General features: G+C 40.8%; 1 protein-coding gene across 1 annotated transcript in view; it reads right to left on the bottom strand.

Moving 5' to 3' along the window:
* Window positions 1-15,884, bottom strand: part of DNAAF11 (dynein axonemal assembly factor 11) — a gene marked incomplete at both ends in the record, with an annotated part of 91,592 nt that overhangs the window by 37,891 nt on the left and 37,817 nt on the right. The window contains 4 exons of the mRNA XM_080694715.1: window positions 7,202-7,297; window positions 8,218-8,287; window positions 10,390-10,455; window positions 14,619-14,696. Coding sequence (XP_080550841.1) covers window positions 7,202-7,297; window positions 8,218-8,287; window positions 10,390-10,455; window positions 14,619-14,696 — 310 coding nt within the window. The remainder of the gene's footprint in view (window positions 1-7,201; window positions 7,298-8,217; window positions 8,288-10,389; window positions 10,456-14,618; window positions 14,697-15,884) is intronic.

The following is a 15,884-nucleotide window of genomic DNA, read 5'->3' as shown; positions in this document are numbered from 1 at the left end:
CGAGAAGGGACAAACGGAGGGGGTAGAGGTCGGAGTCCCACATGGAGATAGGAGGGAGGTGTGTGTATTACCTCCGAGAATACCACAGACTGCCCAGAATGGGCCTTGGGGCCCACCTAGGGCTGCAGAGCAAACCCAAGGAGAAGCTCTGTGGAAGGAGATGAGCTTCCAGGACTCATGGATGCCAATAAGAAATTTAGCCTTGATCTAGGTGACGAGGAACAGACTTAAGTTGGTGACATTTTCCTATGCTCAGTACCCAGTCTGTGCAGATAGAGCCTCCCTCATTTAGGGGTTAGGAAAAAAAAATATCAATTTGACATCATGTAAAAATGCTGCACAAAGTGTATGAATGAGAAATATTGAGGGCGGCATTTTGTGGAGTCAATGACAGGTGTGTGTCCTTGGAAAATGAACACAAAGTTCATCATTGAATTTCCACAAATAAACATGACGTCGTCAGGACATGTAAAGCACAAATCATAGGATGTGATTTGGTACATTCACAGGAAGCTTTACAAATACTATCAGAAAGGACGTTACTAAGCACCAATTCTGATATTATTTTAATTCCTTTAGCATATCCAAGTATTATTAACTAGTACAAACTCTTTCAGAAACTGGAGAGTACTAAGTTTCACTTACTGAGTTGACAATATTCTGTGAATGAATTAAAACTGTACCTGAGTGCCTACCTGAATCATTTTTAATGAAAGCTAACATATGTTTCTTTACTATTCAAACCTCTTTGAGTCAGGGTTTTCTGTTATTTTTAGCCAAAGCCAAAGCTGTCCTAATTATTCAATTTTATATTTTAACAAATTTTATTGTTTATATTTAAGGCATACATTGTAATGTAATGGGATACATTTGGATAGTTAAAAGGTTACTACACTAAAATAAGTTACCATATACACCCTCTAATAAAAATTACCCTTTAATTATTTGCTTTCTTTTGTGGCAAGAACAACTAAAAAAAAAAAAAATCTACTTGTTTAGGGTGAATCCTAAAAAGAGTGCAAATTTATTACTGTTAGTCTTTGAATTGTACATTAGATCTCTAAGCTTGCTCATCCTGTAGATACTACTCTTACCTACATCTCTACCCATTTTTCCCCTGTCCTCTCTCTGGGAACCAGTGCTTTGTCCTCTGTCTCTGTATATATGGATGAGATTTCACCTACCAGCAAGATCATGAAATGTTTTTGTTTCTGTGTCTGGATTATTTCACTTAACATAATGTCTCTGAGGCTCATCCATAATATAGAAAATCAAATGGCAAGACCTCATTTGACATGTACACACACACACACACACACACACACACACACACACACGCCTCAGTAATAATATAAGCCAAATTCACACAATTCCACAATAAATTAGTAAGTCTAGACAGACAGAATAGCTCAGTAGATTAAACTTCAGTACTTTGAAGTTTCAATATTGGAAATATTATGAGGATGTTAAGTTTTAGTAATGTGTATCTACTGGTAAGTATAAATAAAGCTTTAGTTTTTTTAAACTGTTGATGGTCTTTTAAGGAAACCTTTTGTTGTTTGAGCTTTATATCTTTACTGATAACTACTCATGAGTGAAAAGCATCTAATTTAAAGCAAGAAATTATTCTCTAAAGTTTGTTTTTACAGACTACCTTTTTTTTTTTGGTGGTGGTACTGGGGTTCCTGGAAGCCCTTCAACCTCAGGGCTACACTCCCAGACCTATTTTTACATTTTTTAAATTTGGAAATAGGGTCTCCTAAGCCAGCACGCGTGGCTGGTTTCGAACCCGCGTGATCCTCCTGTCTCTGCCTCCCAAGCGCGGGGATTACAAGCGTGCGCCACCACGCCCGGCTACAGACTACCTTTTAATAAATAAGAGAAGAGGACTAACTTACATGTCAACACTACTTTCATACAGTAGTCTAAAATCTTAATAAATATCAACTAGTCATAGTTTAAAAGTAAAAACAATCATCTTCAACTTAGTGCATCTAGAATGCTTTTTACTTAATAAACCACGTATTATGGTTTTCATGTGCTTTTAACATGAGAATTTAGACAGTTATATAAGCCAAAAGGAAAATGGAAGGAGAATGCTGTATTTATTTAAAATTCTCTTAAGTAATGACAGAGTGTTTTTCATCAATTGCATGTCACCCTGCAAAAGGTACAAATTATATATCCTGGTTTTCCTTTAAGAAATAGCAGAGTTACCATTTAATCTTGCCTCTTCAGCTAGAATTGTAGTTTTCAAACAAAAAACCAAAAGGTTGCTAATCATAGTGTCATTCTAATGTCTGTCATGAATGTGCTGAGGTAATTAAGTCCCTTGGATTTCTCTACAGGATATTCTAGTTAGTTACGAAGCATTCTCTTATTTGTTGTGGCCATCAAGGACAATGTGACTCTTACAGTTCTGTTTGTTATTTTTATTGCTTAACAACAAATTTTATTTGCTATTTTTTGCCTTCAAATAAAAATGCATAATTGATTCCCTATAATCTCTCTGTTGGAAAATTGGCTGCAGGAAAATGAAAGATGACACAATTAGTATAGAAAACTTACTGGTTAATCAGACCTACATTCTTCAAAGCAGAGACTCTTACCTCTCTTACTCTTTCCTTCCTCAATCCAAAGAGTCCCCTTTGGATTGGTTTTGCTTCTCTTCTCCTTTGAAATCCCAGGCAAAGGTAACCCTGCCTTAGTTCATGTGGTGAGGTCTGACTGATAGAAGCCAAAGAAAGTCTTACCATCCCTTTGCCCAGACCCTGGTTCAATTGTTCAGGATGAAGCTAATCCAGGCTCTTCGCCTAATTGACCTCATCAGTCCAGAGGAACTTTTTCCCTGTGGTAATGAAAGAGATCATCCCCCTGTGTCTCTCTGGTTCTCCTTCTGTCTCATGCGAGGCAAGAACAACAAAGTGTGCTGCCCGAGTTATGCTGGTGCCTGACTCATGGGACGAATCTGGTCTGAGGACAAGCTGTCATTTCAGAAAGATGCTGACCCTACTTGCTCGGGGAACCTTCATCTATCTTGACCTGAGAGATGAGCTAGTTCTTTAGAGTTAAAGCCAGTTTCATTTGTGTTTTCTGTAGATTCTAGCAGAACACATCCTAACTCATTCATAGATCCCACGATGAAGAATCTAGATACTTTATATGGACAAATTAATTTTTCAGGTTTAATTTCTTTAAGTTCTTTCAGGTTATCATCTACATTTAAGTTAGCCAGGCTTTGAAACAACTTCTCTTCCTGTAAACTCTGAGATCAAAGTTAAGTAGTCTAAAAAATCTAAAATTCATCAGAGGCAACCCCATCCACCTTTAGAAGTTATACTATGTTTAATCATAGTTAAACTAAATCATAGTTAACCCACCAGGGGGATACCACCTATCTTCTCATCTTTAATTTTCCACTCAACAGTCAATGAGTCTTTTATTCCATTTCTTTAATGTTTCTTTTAGCTATATCATTGATAACCTCAAACCTTCCCTTGATTTTTCAGCCTCCTCCAGTCACCGGACCATTATCTAATCCTGTTTGCAAGAAGATTTCCTAAAACAGTTGTCTAAAATCCCTGTCTCCTCATCCATACCACTAGTTCTCCTATCTGCCTTTCTTGGCAGATCTGTAGTTTCTCTGCCCCACAGAAAGGGCTTGCATCGAGACTGCAGATGCCCCCATTTTGCCAAATCCAGGGGTCACTTTCAGATGGTCTCTCTTGTTCTCAGAACCCGGCCTTCACTCTGCATTGAAGAGCATCTTGCCCTCAAGAAAATAAGCCATCATGAGGAGATATCTCCTCTGTTTGGTTTCAAAACATCAGACTGCCAGGCAAGCTGATTTCTTATGTAGTCCATAACCTGATCCTCATATAAATATTGTCTACTTCTCAAAAGACTTGGAAGGTAGCCCTTGACACAAGATGTCTTTCTGCCTCCCTGTTCAAGCATCCTCAATAAACCCAACTTCCTTTCCAACATTCATCTCTTGGGACATTGCTTTTGCTACGGGAAGTTCCTGGACATAAATTTAGTACCACCTTCTTTGCATAATGGTTTATTCTCTTGGAATCTCTGATACCACACACTTCTATTTGCTTTCCTGATTCACTGTCTATTCATCCATAATTTTGTGTGTTGGTTCTTTCTCCCCTCAATCTTTCTCACTGCTCCAACATGGGCCCCTCTTCTCTCTTACTTCTCAACTCCCTCCCAATGGGATCTTTGTCAGTACCATGTTTGTAACCATCATCTGCCTGGTCATTATGTCTAGTTTCATATCTCTGACCCATTCTGCCACTGAGCTCAAGTCTTACATTGGCAAATGACTGCCTGACATGTTAACTGGTTGCCAATTTAAAATGGCCAAATGAAACCATAATTTGCTTCTCCAAATCCTCCCAGTCTTCCCATCTGAGAAAACGGCACTGGCACAGATCTGTTGAGTCGAAGCCTCCTTGACTTACCTACATCCTCTTGGCACTCTCAGCAAAACACTGTCTCGATTCAGTTACTTTCCCGCCTTCCCACCCCTGCCCATGCCCTGCCATCCCAACCAGCCCACTGCAGAGCCTTCTCTCTGGTCTCACTGTGTCTTTCCACCCTCTGAGTCTTAATCCATATGCAAAGCAAAATTACCTTCTTAAAACATAAATAAGATCATGTTACTCCTCAGCTTAAAATGTACCAATGGCTTCCACAGCACATTACTCCATTATTGGAGTGATGCTCATATTCTCTGCCCGGAGGCTGTGTGCAGGCCAACTTCTGCCTGTGTTTCTGGCGCCTTCCTCCTCTACTTTCCTCCTCACTCATTAGCTTCCAGATATTCTGGCTTTTTTCCCTGTTCCTGGAACAGCAGCCTCATTAGCACCACAGGTCCCCTGTACTTCTGCTTAGCACATCATTTTACACACCTGGTCCATTCCTGTCATTCAAGACTTAGTTTAAATATCATTTTCTCATGGCGACCTTTCTTGACCTTTGTTGGATCCAAAGTGTCCAGTCACAGTCCCTCAGTTGTTCCTTTCAGTCTTCCTATCTGCTTTATCTCCATCACAGAGCCTATCTCCATCTGAAATAACCTTGTTTGCTTAATCTTGTGAGGTCTGCCTTCCCCTGTACAATTGGAAGAGAGTACAGACCTTGGTTGAGCCAGACCCTTGAACAGTATCTGGCTTCTAGTATGCACTCACTAAATATTAAGACTGAAGCTATGGCCAGGCCTTTATCGTTTGACACCTTGATCTACCCAATAGCTGCCTCTCATTTCCCCCAATCCATCCCCGACACTAATGTGCATCAAGAGGGAGGGCTGTGCCCCAGGGCACTCATGAATTCCTCCTGTGTGCCTTCCAGCCCTTTTCCTCCCATCCTTTATATCTGTCTTGTGCCACAGCCACACAGAACCACGTCCAGCCCCATGCTGTGCCTGACACTTCCTACCTCCTTCCCATATGGCCTTTTCCTTCCGCATGCCTCATACCCAACTCACCCTTCAAAGTCATGGCCCCACATTTTCTTTTAACCAGATTGGAGTCGGTAACTCTACTATTTCTAGTTCATGTCTCTGTTACTGCTTTTCTTCAAACTGTAGTGAAATTATTTGCTTTTATTGTTATACCCCTTCCTAGACTCATTAAAGACCTGAAGTTTCTTATTCATCTTTCAGCCAGCAAGTGGCACTATGTAGGCACTCAGAAGATGCTTGCTATATTATTTTACATCAAGTTGATCCCATGTCACAAAAAAAAATACACATATACTCCCAATGACTCCCCGCCAAAAAAAAAAGAATAAAAAAGAGTTTGCTAATAATACTAATGAAGCCTGACATGGTGGTGCACACCTGTAATCCCAGTGCTTGGGAGGCTGAGATAGGAGGATCCAAGTTCATGGCCAGCCTCAGCTACTTAGTGAGGCCCTCTGCAATTAGTGAGACCTTGTTTCAAAACAATAAAAATAGGGCTGGGGGTATAGCTCAGAGGTAGAATGACTCTGGGTTCCATCCCCAGTACTGCAAAAAAAAAAAAAAAAAAAAAAAAAAAGAAAGAAAGAAAGAAAGAAAGAAAGAGAGAAAGAAAGACAAAAAACCCCAAACCCCCCAAAACTTATGTAATATCTGAGTATCTAGTAAGTAATATCTGATCCATATTATAAAAATCATACTGCAGTAATACTAGGAATATTCACTGAGTGCTAACCATGCTATCCATTTTTACATGCATTCCCTCTCTTTAAAGTGACACTATAGCCAGGCGTGGTGGAGCACACTTGTAATCCCCACGCTTGGGAGGCTGAGACAGGAGGATTGCACAGGTTCAAAGCCAGCCTCAGCTACTTAGTGAGGCTCTCAGCAACTTAGTGAGACCCTGCTTCCAAATAAAGTATAAAATAGGTCTGGGAGGATAGCCCAGAGGTAGAAAGCCCCCTGGGTTCAACCCCAGTACCACACACACACCCACACACACATTAAAAAAAAAAAGTGATACTATGGCCGGGCGTGGTGGCACACGCTTGTAATCCCTGCGCTTGGGAGGCAGAGACAGGAGGATCACGTAGGTTCGAAGCCAGCCGAGCTAGCTTAAGAGACCCTGTTTCCAAAAATAAAAAAAGGATAAAATAAGTCTAGGAGTGTAGCCCGGAGGTAGAAGGGCTTCCAGGAACCTCGGTACCAAAAAATAAAAAAAAGTGATACTATGAAATAGATGATTAAAAATACTAATAATTTGCCCAAAGTCACAAAACTAGTAAGCCAAATATTTGGAAATCAAACCAATCTTTTTAAGAGATCCAAGACCTACTGTATCTCTTCTCAGAGTCATTTGCATGGAAAGTATAAACTACCACTTAGCAGAGACATGTTCAACCGGACCTAGTTCACTTAGAAGAACCTTATGATTTATATTCCCCGAAGGCCACCAAGACTCTAGCCTGCAGAGATACCCGAAGACTGCAGCGATGAGAACTGCTGGAGAAGCAACGGATGTGCCGCCTGGGGCCCCAAGTCACATCCCCATCTCGGCTCTTCTTTCTCACGGGCATTTTTCCTCCTACCTGAGCTAACGTGACTAGATTCTCTAGTTCTTTTACCTGAAAGTACCTTGATCAGAAGTCATCATGAGCCCTGATAGGTCAAGCTCCTTCAGAAACCCACAATCCCAGCCTTGAAATAGATCTGGATGCCTTGACCTACCTTGGGCATGCAGACCACCAAGTGTCCTGTTGTCTGCGATCTCTGAGCAGAGCTGCTATCAGGTTTGACTTCTGAAGGAAGGACAAGCTGAAATGGCTGAAAGGAAGCAGGAGGTGTCAAGAGCAAGGACATGTTACCTGAGAGTTACTTTGCAAGATATTTTTCATTACAAATTCAAGACACACTGTTCAATTAAGAAATGTGCTTAGGCTTACTACGAAAAAGTATATATAAGCTATGCTTGATATGCATGAGCCATTTTACCTACTTTAAATGAACACTTCAAAAAAAAGCCACCACTCATAAATAGTAAAACACTCATGAGTTCATTTATGCTGAAAAGTAATTTATAGATAGAACATCAACATATTTCTATTTTAATGTCTTTAAGCTAACCTGTATGAATGCTTAGAATCAGCAGAACATGCTATTTTAAAACTGATAGAATTATAGTTGCTATGAATGGAATCAATGATGATTGAGAATGAGTATTCTGTTTAACTTGGCTACAACATACATGGTCCTGTTACCATATTTCTATTTTTTAATTTTATTTTTGGTTCAGGGGATTGAACCCAGAAGTGTTTTACCTCTAGGAAACATATATAGCCCTTTCTATTTCTTTTAAATTTAATTACTGAAAAGGTCTAGCTAAGTTGCTGATGCCATCTCTACATTGCTGAGGCTGGCCTTGAACCTGCAATCCTCCTCTCAGCCTACCGAGTACTAAAATTACAGGCATGTGTGACCATGCCTGGCATGTTACCAGAATTTAAAAAGCTCAACACAACAGGTATATTTAAACTGATAATTTTCTCTTGCTAAACAATGATCAGCAGCCATTTCTTCTTTATAACATTCCGATAGTATAAAACCACTTGCGCAAAAAAATAGCATTCTAGTTGGGTCTCTTTGTTTGATTTTACTTATATGTTAACATTTTGGGACAATACAGCTTAGTTCAATGCTTATCTTTTAAAATTGTAATGGCCTATAGTTTTAAGGGTTTTACCTACCTTTCCTTTAACCATCACTCGTACATAAGTTGGCTGCACATCAACCTCGATTAAAGAGGTATCCATATACCTTCAAAATCAAGCAGACTGAATCGTACCATGTTCAAAAACATTGTTTAAAGAAGCAAAAATGCAAATTCACACAGTTGAGATCATTTTAAATAAAGAAAGTTTAAAATCTACATGCTAAACAGTTCTTAAAAATTCATCTTAATCCCTAGTCCAGAAGAAATTCAATATATCAGCAATTTCATTTTTAGACCTACAAGTACACTTGGCATTGATTGCCCCTTACCCAAAAATATCTGAGGTCTGAAAAACCAGAGGTTTGCAAAAAACAGCTTGCCATGTTCTTTCATGAATATTTTATTTTAAGCCCCTACAACTTGAATAGCCAGGAATGCTGAATCTACTCTCGGCTTGGGGCCTGGAACCACCAGCTTTTGCCTCCTCAGACACTCTCCAGGCTCTGCAGCTGTTCTGCAGCTGTTCTGGGGCCATATCTCCTGGAAGAGCTTGCTTTTCCCCTAGAAGGCACATCCTGCTGAACTAGCAAAGTCTCTGGCAATGACTCCAAGACCAGGTGGCCATTATTCTCCTTGTCTCATGGGCAAATAAAAGCTTTTGATTTCACATTAGTCATTAAAATTAGAAGTTTACTCAAAGAGTTAAGTGTCTATATGATACTGAGCGTGGACATTAGAAAATGTAGCTATTTTTCAAAAGTCACCAACATCAAGGCTGGTGAGCTAATATGGGGGTTAGAGACCAAGACTTTGGAGACATACACACCTGTAAGGAAGTGACTCCATGGATTCCTTGTTTATTACTTTTATTACAGAGTTCCTTAATGCCTCCAAGCCTCAGTTTCCTCATCTGTAAGCAGGATGCTAATAGTGCACCCCCCTAAGATCACTATCAAGTGCCCAGTGAATAGTTAATTCCAATAAAGTAGTACTATGTATTATTTGATAAAAATAACTTTATAATAATAAAAACAAACAAGGTTTCTTACAACCTACTATGTAGTTTTCACCACGCTAATAGATTTTATCTTCTTTCTCTTACATAGAACCTCCTAACATATTTATCTGTTCCTATCTGCAAGACCTTTTCTGTCTGACTGAATCTTCTGCCAGTTCTTTGTAGAGCAAAAGACTTCTTGTCCTTCAAGTTTCATTGCTCATGTCAACAAGATTTCCCGATCAACCCCCCATCACCAACCACCGGACAGACCCCACAAACCATTATGCATTCTCTTCTCCTTTTGTAATATTAGAAACCTATTTAATGTCGGTTTCCCCCATTCCTCCCAGGTATGAGCTGCAGGAGAGTCATAGCTATATCTAAAATATGTCAGTTACAATTTATCTATTTAACATAATTCATTAGACATGATCATGGGACAACACAGAAAGATAAATATAACCACCCCTTAAAATCCGCACGTGTGGGGATGAGGGAATTTTCCATCTGAGTCTGAATAGGAAGCAGCCAACAGAGCCAGAAGAGAAAAGACTGTACATTCATCAAACTCCAGAAATAAAACCTAAGAGTTGAAAAGACTTCACAGGATTAAACAGTGAAGACGTGAATGAATAATATCAGAAACGGGTAACTGGGGGGCCACAGAGATGGAAGACACAAAGGTGGGAAAGAGTTGGAAACTTGTCAAATGCAGGAAACAGGCAGCAGTGCTGAGAAAATGGATAGGAGGAATGGGGAGACTGGCTGGTGTGAAGAGGAGGCCCCTGGTGATCACGGAGGCTGGAGACATCCCAAGGCCCCCAGGATGGGCACTTGAGGCTTACTGTTATGTCAAAGTGTTTGGGGGGGAAAAATCAATATAAAAGCCAAGTGGCAGTACTAATAGAGAGGGTCCTTGAGGTATCAGCATCAGAAGCCAGCAAAGCCTTAAGAATCATTTAAAGTCTGCCTACGATATTTCAGGGTAGAGAGCCGTGAGATGGTGGGTTTATTTAGTTCTCTCATTTGCCAGCTTTAAAAAGTTACAGTTAAGTGCTCTGTCTTGATAAATGGACTTTTCATTCAGCCACATGGCAAACCAAATTCCATTTCCAAATATTTCAGAACTCAAAGGACTGGTACTGAGAAGGAAAACAGATGGAAATTCCAGTAAAAGGAAAAAAAAGCATAATAAGCTATCTTTACCTGTAGACAGCCAGGTCCAGGATGATCTGGTTATGCTTTTCATCATCTTTCAGAGAGAAGTCAAGTCTAAAAAAGAATACAGACAAAAAATATTTTATAGGTGGACAATAAAAAGCTGTAATTTTGAAATTTTAACAGAAACCCACAACATACCAATGAATTATGTTTACATTATTTTCATGTGAGAATCTTAAGGCAAATTGTATACAAAAAAAAAAATAGCTTTGGTGCAGAGACAGAGACATCTGGTGGCTAAAATTTTCTTTCCCATTTATTTGAATTTGCCAGAAGCAAACTAAAATGCTGGAACCCTTTATGGAGACCTAAGTGTCGTATTTGCAATTTTTTTTTCTGACTTAACGTTTTCAACTGTCACCTCCATCCTTTTTGTCACCTCTTTTTCTTTTCTTACTTTCTTTTGATGATTCCCTTGCCCTGGAAAGGCTGAATGTTACCAGTCATTTATTATGTCCAATTTATAGATGAAGAAACAGATGCAGAGAGGTGGGCATAGCCGCAGAAGAGGGCTGAGGCGCCTCGGCAGGCGGGATTTCAAAGTGTAGGTCTTTCGACTGTCCTGAGGCTGAACCCTGGCTTACCTTCTATGTGGTCAATGTAGTGTTCACAGTTCTTGGTCAGCTTCCTTTTGAGCCCCTCACTTCTCATACCGTAATATGCAGATCAAGTAATATGCACTCAAGTGCACCAAAGATAGCAGGCTAATCTGCTTGGAAAACTCAAAGTGAGCTATAGATTTGGCCACGAGCAGGGAAGCTGCTGGGGATGCTCTCGTCGTGCCAGCATCCCAGCCCTACAGGACTTCTTCAGGGTCTCACGTGACCCCTGCGTCTTTTGCCTCATCTCAGGAGCCTGTTTATGTGTTGTCCACTCAAGCTTGATCTCTTGTACCCCAGTTCTCCATTCAGCCAACTTGAACTCCCCCTTTTTACATCACTGAAAGCGAATTTGAGTGAAGTGTTCTGTGACAATGATTGCTATCTTTCATCCACTAGCTGTTCCTCTTTTATCTTTGGCATCAGGAGCCCTAGTTTTAACTAGGCACATGGCCATGTTGAAGTAAGACGACATTTTCCAGCCTCCCTAACACCTAGATGAAGTAATGAGATTTACATCACCGAGGGAAAGTGTCATAGAGTGATTTCTAGGAATTGGAATCCTTATTATAAAAAAGTGAGTGCCTTTCCCTGTCTTATTCATTCAGCTTAAAAGACTACATTGTAGGAGGCTGACAGATTAACTTTGGAGACTTAACAAACTATTGCGATTGACTAGGTCAGAGGTCTCGTTGATTTCTGCTAAGGTGGTGGTGGTGATTTAGTGAGAAGTAGTTGGATTCTGGCAATAATGAAGGAAAAGCTCATGGGCTCACTGAGAAGACAAGTAAGGAGTGAAGGGCGAACCCAAGGGGCTTGGTCGTAGCTAATGGATAGATGCTTCTTACTAAGATGGGAATCACAGAAAACATGCACATTATGGTGTAGTGGTAGTAGGAGAGATTTCAGGAATTCTGTTTTAGTCTTGTGTTTGTGATAATTATTTTATATCCACACAGTAATGCCATGTAGCTAACAAGCCTTGAGCTCAGGGAACAGGCTAGACTCTGGTTATGGGCAATGGAAAGGTAGTGTTTGAAGCCATGGGATTTGGTGGGATCCTCTAAGATAAATGTGAAAAGAAGAAACTGCTTAGGAGTTTGCTCCAGAGTGCTTAGAAGGACTCATATCAGCGTAAGAAGAGCAGTTCCTAAGGAAAAGAAAAGCCAGAAGCAAAAAGGAGAGGTCTCTTTGAGAAGAAAAGAAGGTAATGCTCAATTTGATCCAAAGGTCAAGTAAAATGGAGACTGAATACTGATTGCTTCCGTTTTCACAGTGAAATTAGAAACAAGGTGAGAATTCTACCACTGAAACAAGGTTCTGGGGTAAGACTACAGAAATGGAAGGCACTCAGACTTCTACAGAAAGGAAAAGAGTGCAGGAAGAGGAAGGGTACCATACCCACATGCCCCGTGCCTATATAAAGGTAAGGGAAGAGGTAGAGGTGAGTGTAGGCTGCATGAGGGTGGAACACAGCCTGCCCAGAGGCATGGGAAGACCAAGACCGCAGGGTCCCTGTAGACCTGTGGCCACTCATGGACAGTAAGACCAGGGGACAGAGGTGCATGGTCCCCCGTCACACATGAGGACAGCACAGCAGCGATCAATGTGCTGGATTAGAAAGTTAGGCTTTTCTCAGGTGAACATGATGGAGGGGGAAAGGATAAAAGAGGTGAAGATTTTGGTCAAGGCCTGATTTCAATGATGAACCATAAAACCAAGGTAGGGCAGGGAAGGGGAGAAGGGGAGAAGGGGAGGGGAGGGGACAATAGAGAAGACAGCAGCAGAGTGAACTGACTCCTGTGTAAATGGTCCCATGGCTGTTGCGTAAGGGAGACCCTAGGAACACAGGAGATGGAGCTCAGTCAGACACTGGGGTGGTGGTGGCAAACCTGGGTATGAAAAGGGAATCATGTAGCCGAGCTGAGGGGAAAAGCGGATGGTAGGAAGCAAAGTGGTGGTAGAGCAGAGAAGTCGGGGCTCCTGGTGCATCCTGTACAAGCAGGAGGAAGCCTCTGCACCAGGGGATGGGAGGGGAGGCAGACAATGGTTTGGGTGCTAAGATCTTCCATGAACTGAGAGGATGGATGGAGCAGCAAAGTTGATTGGGGGATAAGGAGAAGAGTGCAGGAAGAGGAAAGATACTATACCCAGATGGCCCATGGCTGGGCAGAGAAAGTTTCAGGGAAAGAAGAGAAATGTGGCCTCCAAGTAGCCACGTAACTTTCCCTTTGGTTTTTGTGCTGAGGAAGAACAGGGGCCGCAGTGAAAATGTAATCCTTAGTTTCAGTCAGTGAAAGGAAAGGGCCAAAGGAAAAAGTTAAAAAGGAAGTTGTAGTGAAGCAGTCGGTGAATGGAGATAAAAGCTCATTGAGAGAGAGGCTGAGGGGCAGGTTTGGCTGATGAAGTCCAAGGTTCAGAGGGCAGGAGAAGGGTGAGCAGGGAGAGATTGATGGCTTCCAGCCACAGCCATGTGGGAATGATTCTGAATAAGGATGGATGGCCTGGGAGGGAAACCCAGTTGACCACGGAGAAAGCAGGCAGTGGGGAGGTGGTGAACAGAATCTTCCTCAGTGACTTGGTTTTAGGGGCAGGTAGGGTGTCCAGTATGCTGAGACGGTGGTGATCTTAGAGGGGTACACAGAGCTGCAGGATGCTGCAGGATGAAGTCAGAGAGCCCTCTCCCTGGAGTTTTAAGCTCAAGAAAGGTAGCTCCTGTCACACACACTGAGGTATCCCCAGTGTCTCAGAAGGCGGAGGAGTGGAGATTCGCTCCTGGAAATCACAGACCTGGGTTGGCATGGTCAAGTCAGACACGCCTCCTAACAGCTAGTGCACTTGGGCGAGATACATCACCTCTCAGGTCAGGTTTTGCACACGCGAAAAGGAAATCCTGCCTACCATCGGCGCTTGCCGGGAGGGTGAATGATGTCCGCAAGTGATTCTAGACCGTGCTGCTATGACGGTAATGACACAGCAAATGAAATGATGGAGGTAAATAGGCTTTGACTAATGAAATGAAGAAAATGTGATTTAGTCCACAGGCTTGTTGATCTCTATTGAGGCTGTGGAAGGCCTTCCTGGACTGCTTTCCAGTTGTCAACTTTTGGACAGATAGGGTAGATCAGATATTATTAGACTTGAGGATTTTTAACTTGGGTACTTTTTCTCCATCATTAACTTCATTGAGGGATTTATATTCATTTCTTTCCCTAGTATTTGAATGCTTTGTAGTATTCCCGAGTATAAGGTAGAAATAAAGGAGATGTATCAGTATTCTCAGTCAGCTTGCTTTACAAATTCATAAAACACAACAATGATGCAATGGGAGTTTTCAGGCATAAAACTGTATATAGTCCAAAGTCTCATGGAATACATAAATAACTAAGACTCCATATGGCAAAGTCATTCCCTGGATGCCAAGAAAAGTATGCACTTGAAAATATAATGGATGTTTGCTTTTAAATACACACAAAATGGCATTGTTATTAGGGGTATCAGAATCATCAAGAGTGGTCCGTTTGTCCTTGGCAGAGCAGACCTGGCACTGTCACCATCATAATTACCAACACCACTAGCGCTGCTGCTCCTGTCTGTCCCTGGCCTCACACGTACTTGGGCTCATTGACATTCAGCGCCTTCCCATCTCCGGTGATCAAAACCCGAGGTGGCTTCACAGTCTTCGTCTTTTTACTTAAGATTGGGGGTAGGTTGGGAATAAAGGGCAGTGGAGGTAGAGAAGGGGAGTAAACAAAGAGAATAGAAAAGTAACCATTACATTTTTGTGAAACGGTTTGTGAAAAACTGATCAGACATGTGTGAATACACCAACCATTCACTTAGGAATTAATTCCTTTAATTCTATGTTGGGAATTGAAAATCAAGCCAGACATTTTAATATGGTTGTATCTATATCTGTAAAGCGAAAATGTGACCAAGACAATTTGCCAGATAATTTGAATGGGTGAAGAAAACTCCTTTTCATGAAATACCCATGAATATTTAAATGAGTTTATTTTATGCATGATTTGCCCAGATAACTGTCAATTCTCCATTTGCGTACAGAGTTTCTGCTTCCAGTTAAAACTATAATTTTTAAAATATCAAGCTGAATCTATTCTATAGAAGTAAAAATATCAAGTACATAGGACAAATGTTAAAAGACATTTCTCAGAGAATTATTTCTAGTGGCAACACCTTTAACTCTTGTGAATGTCTATCAATGGAGGAGTGATTAGACTCACTCTGGCAAATCCACACTCTGAAATATCAATATCTTATAGCTATTAAAATGTGTTTGCTCTTTACATACTGACCCAGAAAAGAATTGATAATGTACTTAGTGAGAACAAATATATAAAATATTAGTGTACATTTTTTTGTTTTTCTTAAGACCTCAAATCACACATTTGTAGAGAGGATTTTACTGGATTATAGCAGGAGAAAACATGTGGTTAGACCAAATCCTGTTAACTCTCACTATGCCGGCAGGCAGGAGAGAATGAAAAGAAAAGGAGAAAAAAGAAGATGTATGGAATACTATGGGATAAAAATTTAGTCCATTAATTCTATTTAAAATATTACTGAAAAAAATATTCTTAAGCACTTAAATAGGCATATGTGATAAGATCTATAAGACAAGATGGGCAAATAGGCTTAAACATTGGAATTGTAGACAACTGTTTGGCTGGTGTTTCTATATATTTTTAAGAGAGATTTTGTGTCAGTCAACTTAAGTTTAAAAACCACATTCCTATGCTTCTTAACCTGGGACTCCAGACCTAACTAGGTTACTATTTCAATGACCCAAGACAGTTAAAGTGCATTCAGAAATATCTGGCTTCATCCTACAGTGTGGAGAAGAATCCTGTTAGGATGAAT

This window comes from Muscardinus avellanarius (genome assembly GCF_963383645.1).
Source record: "Muscardinus avellanarius genome assembly, chromosome: 4".
Taxonomy (NCBI): domain Eukaryota; kingdom Metazoa; phylum Chordata; class Mammalia; order Rodentia; family Gliridae; genus Muscardinus; species Muscardinus avellanarius.
This window is presented reverse-complemented; position numbering and strand designations above follow the sequence as displayed.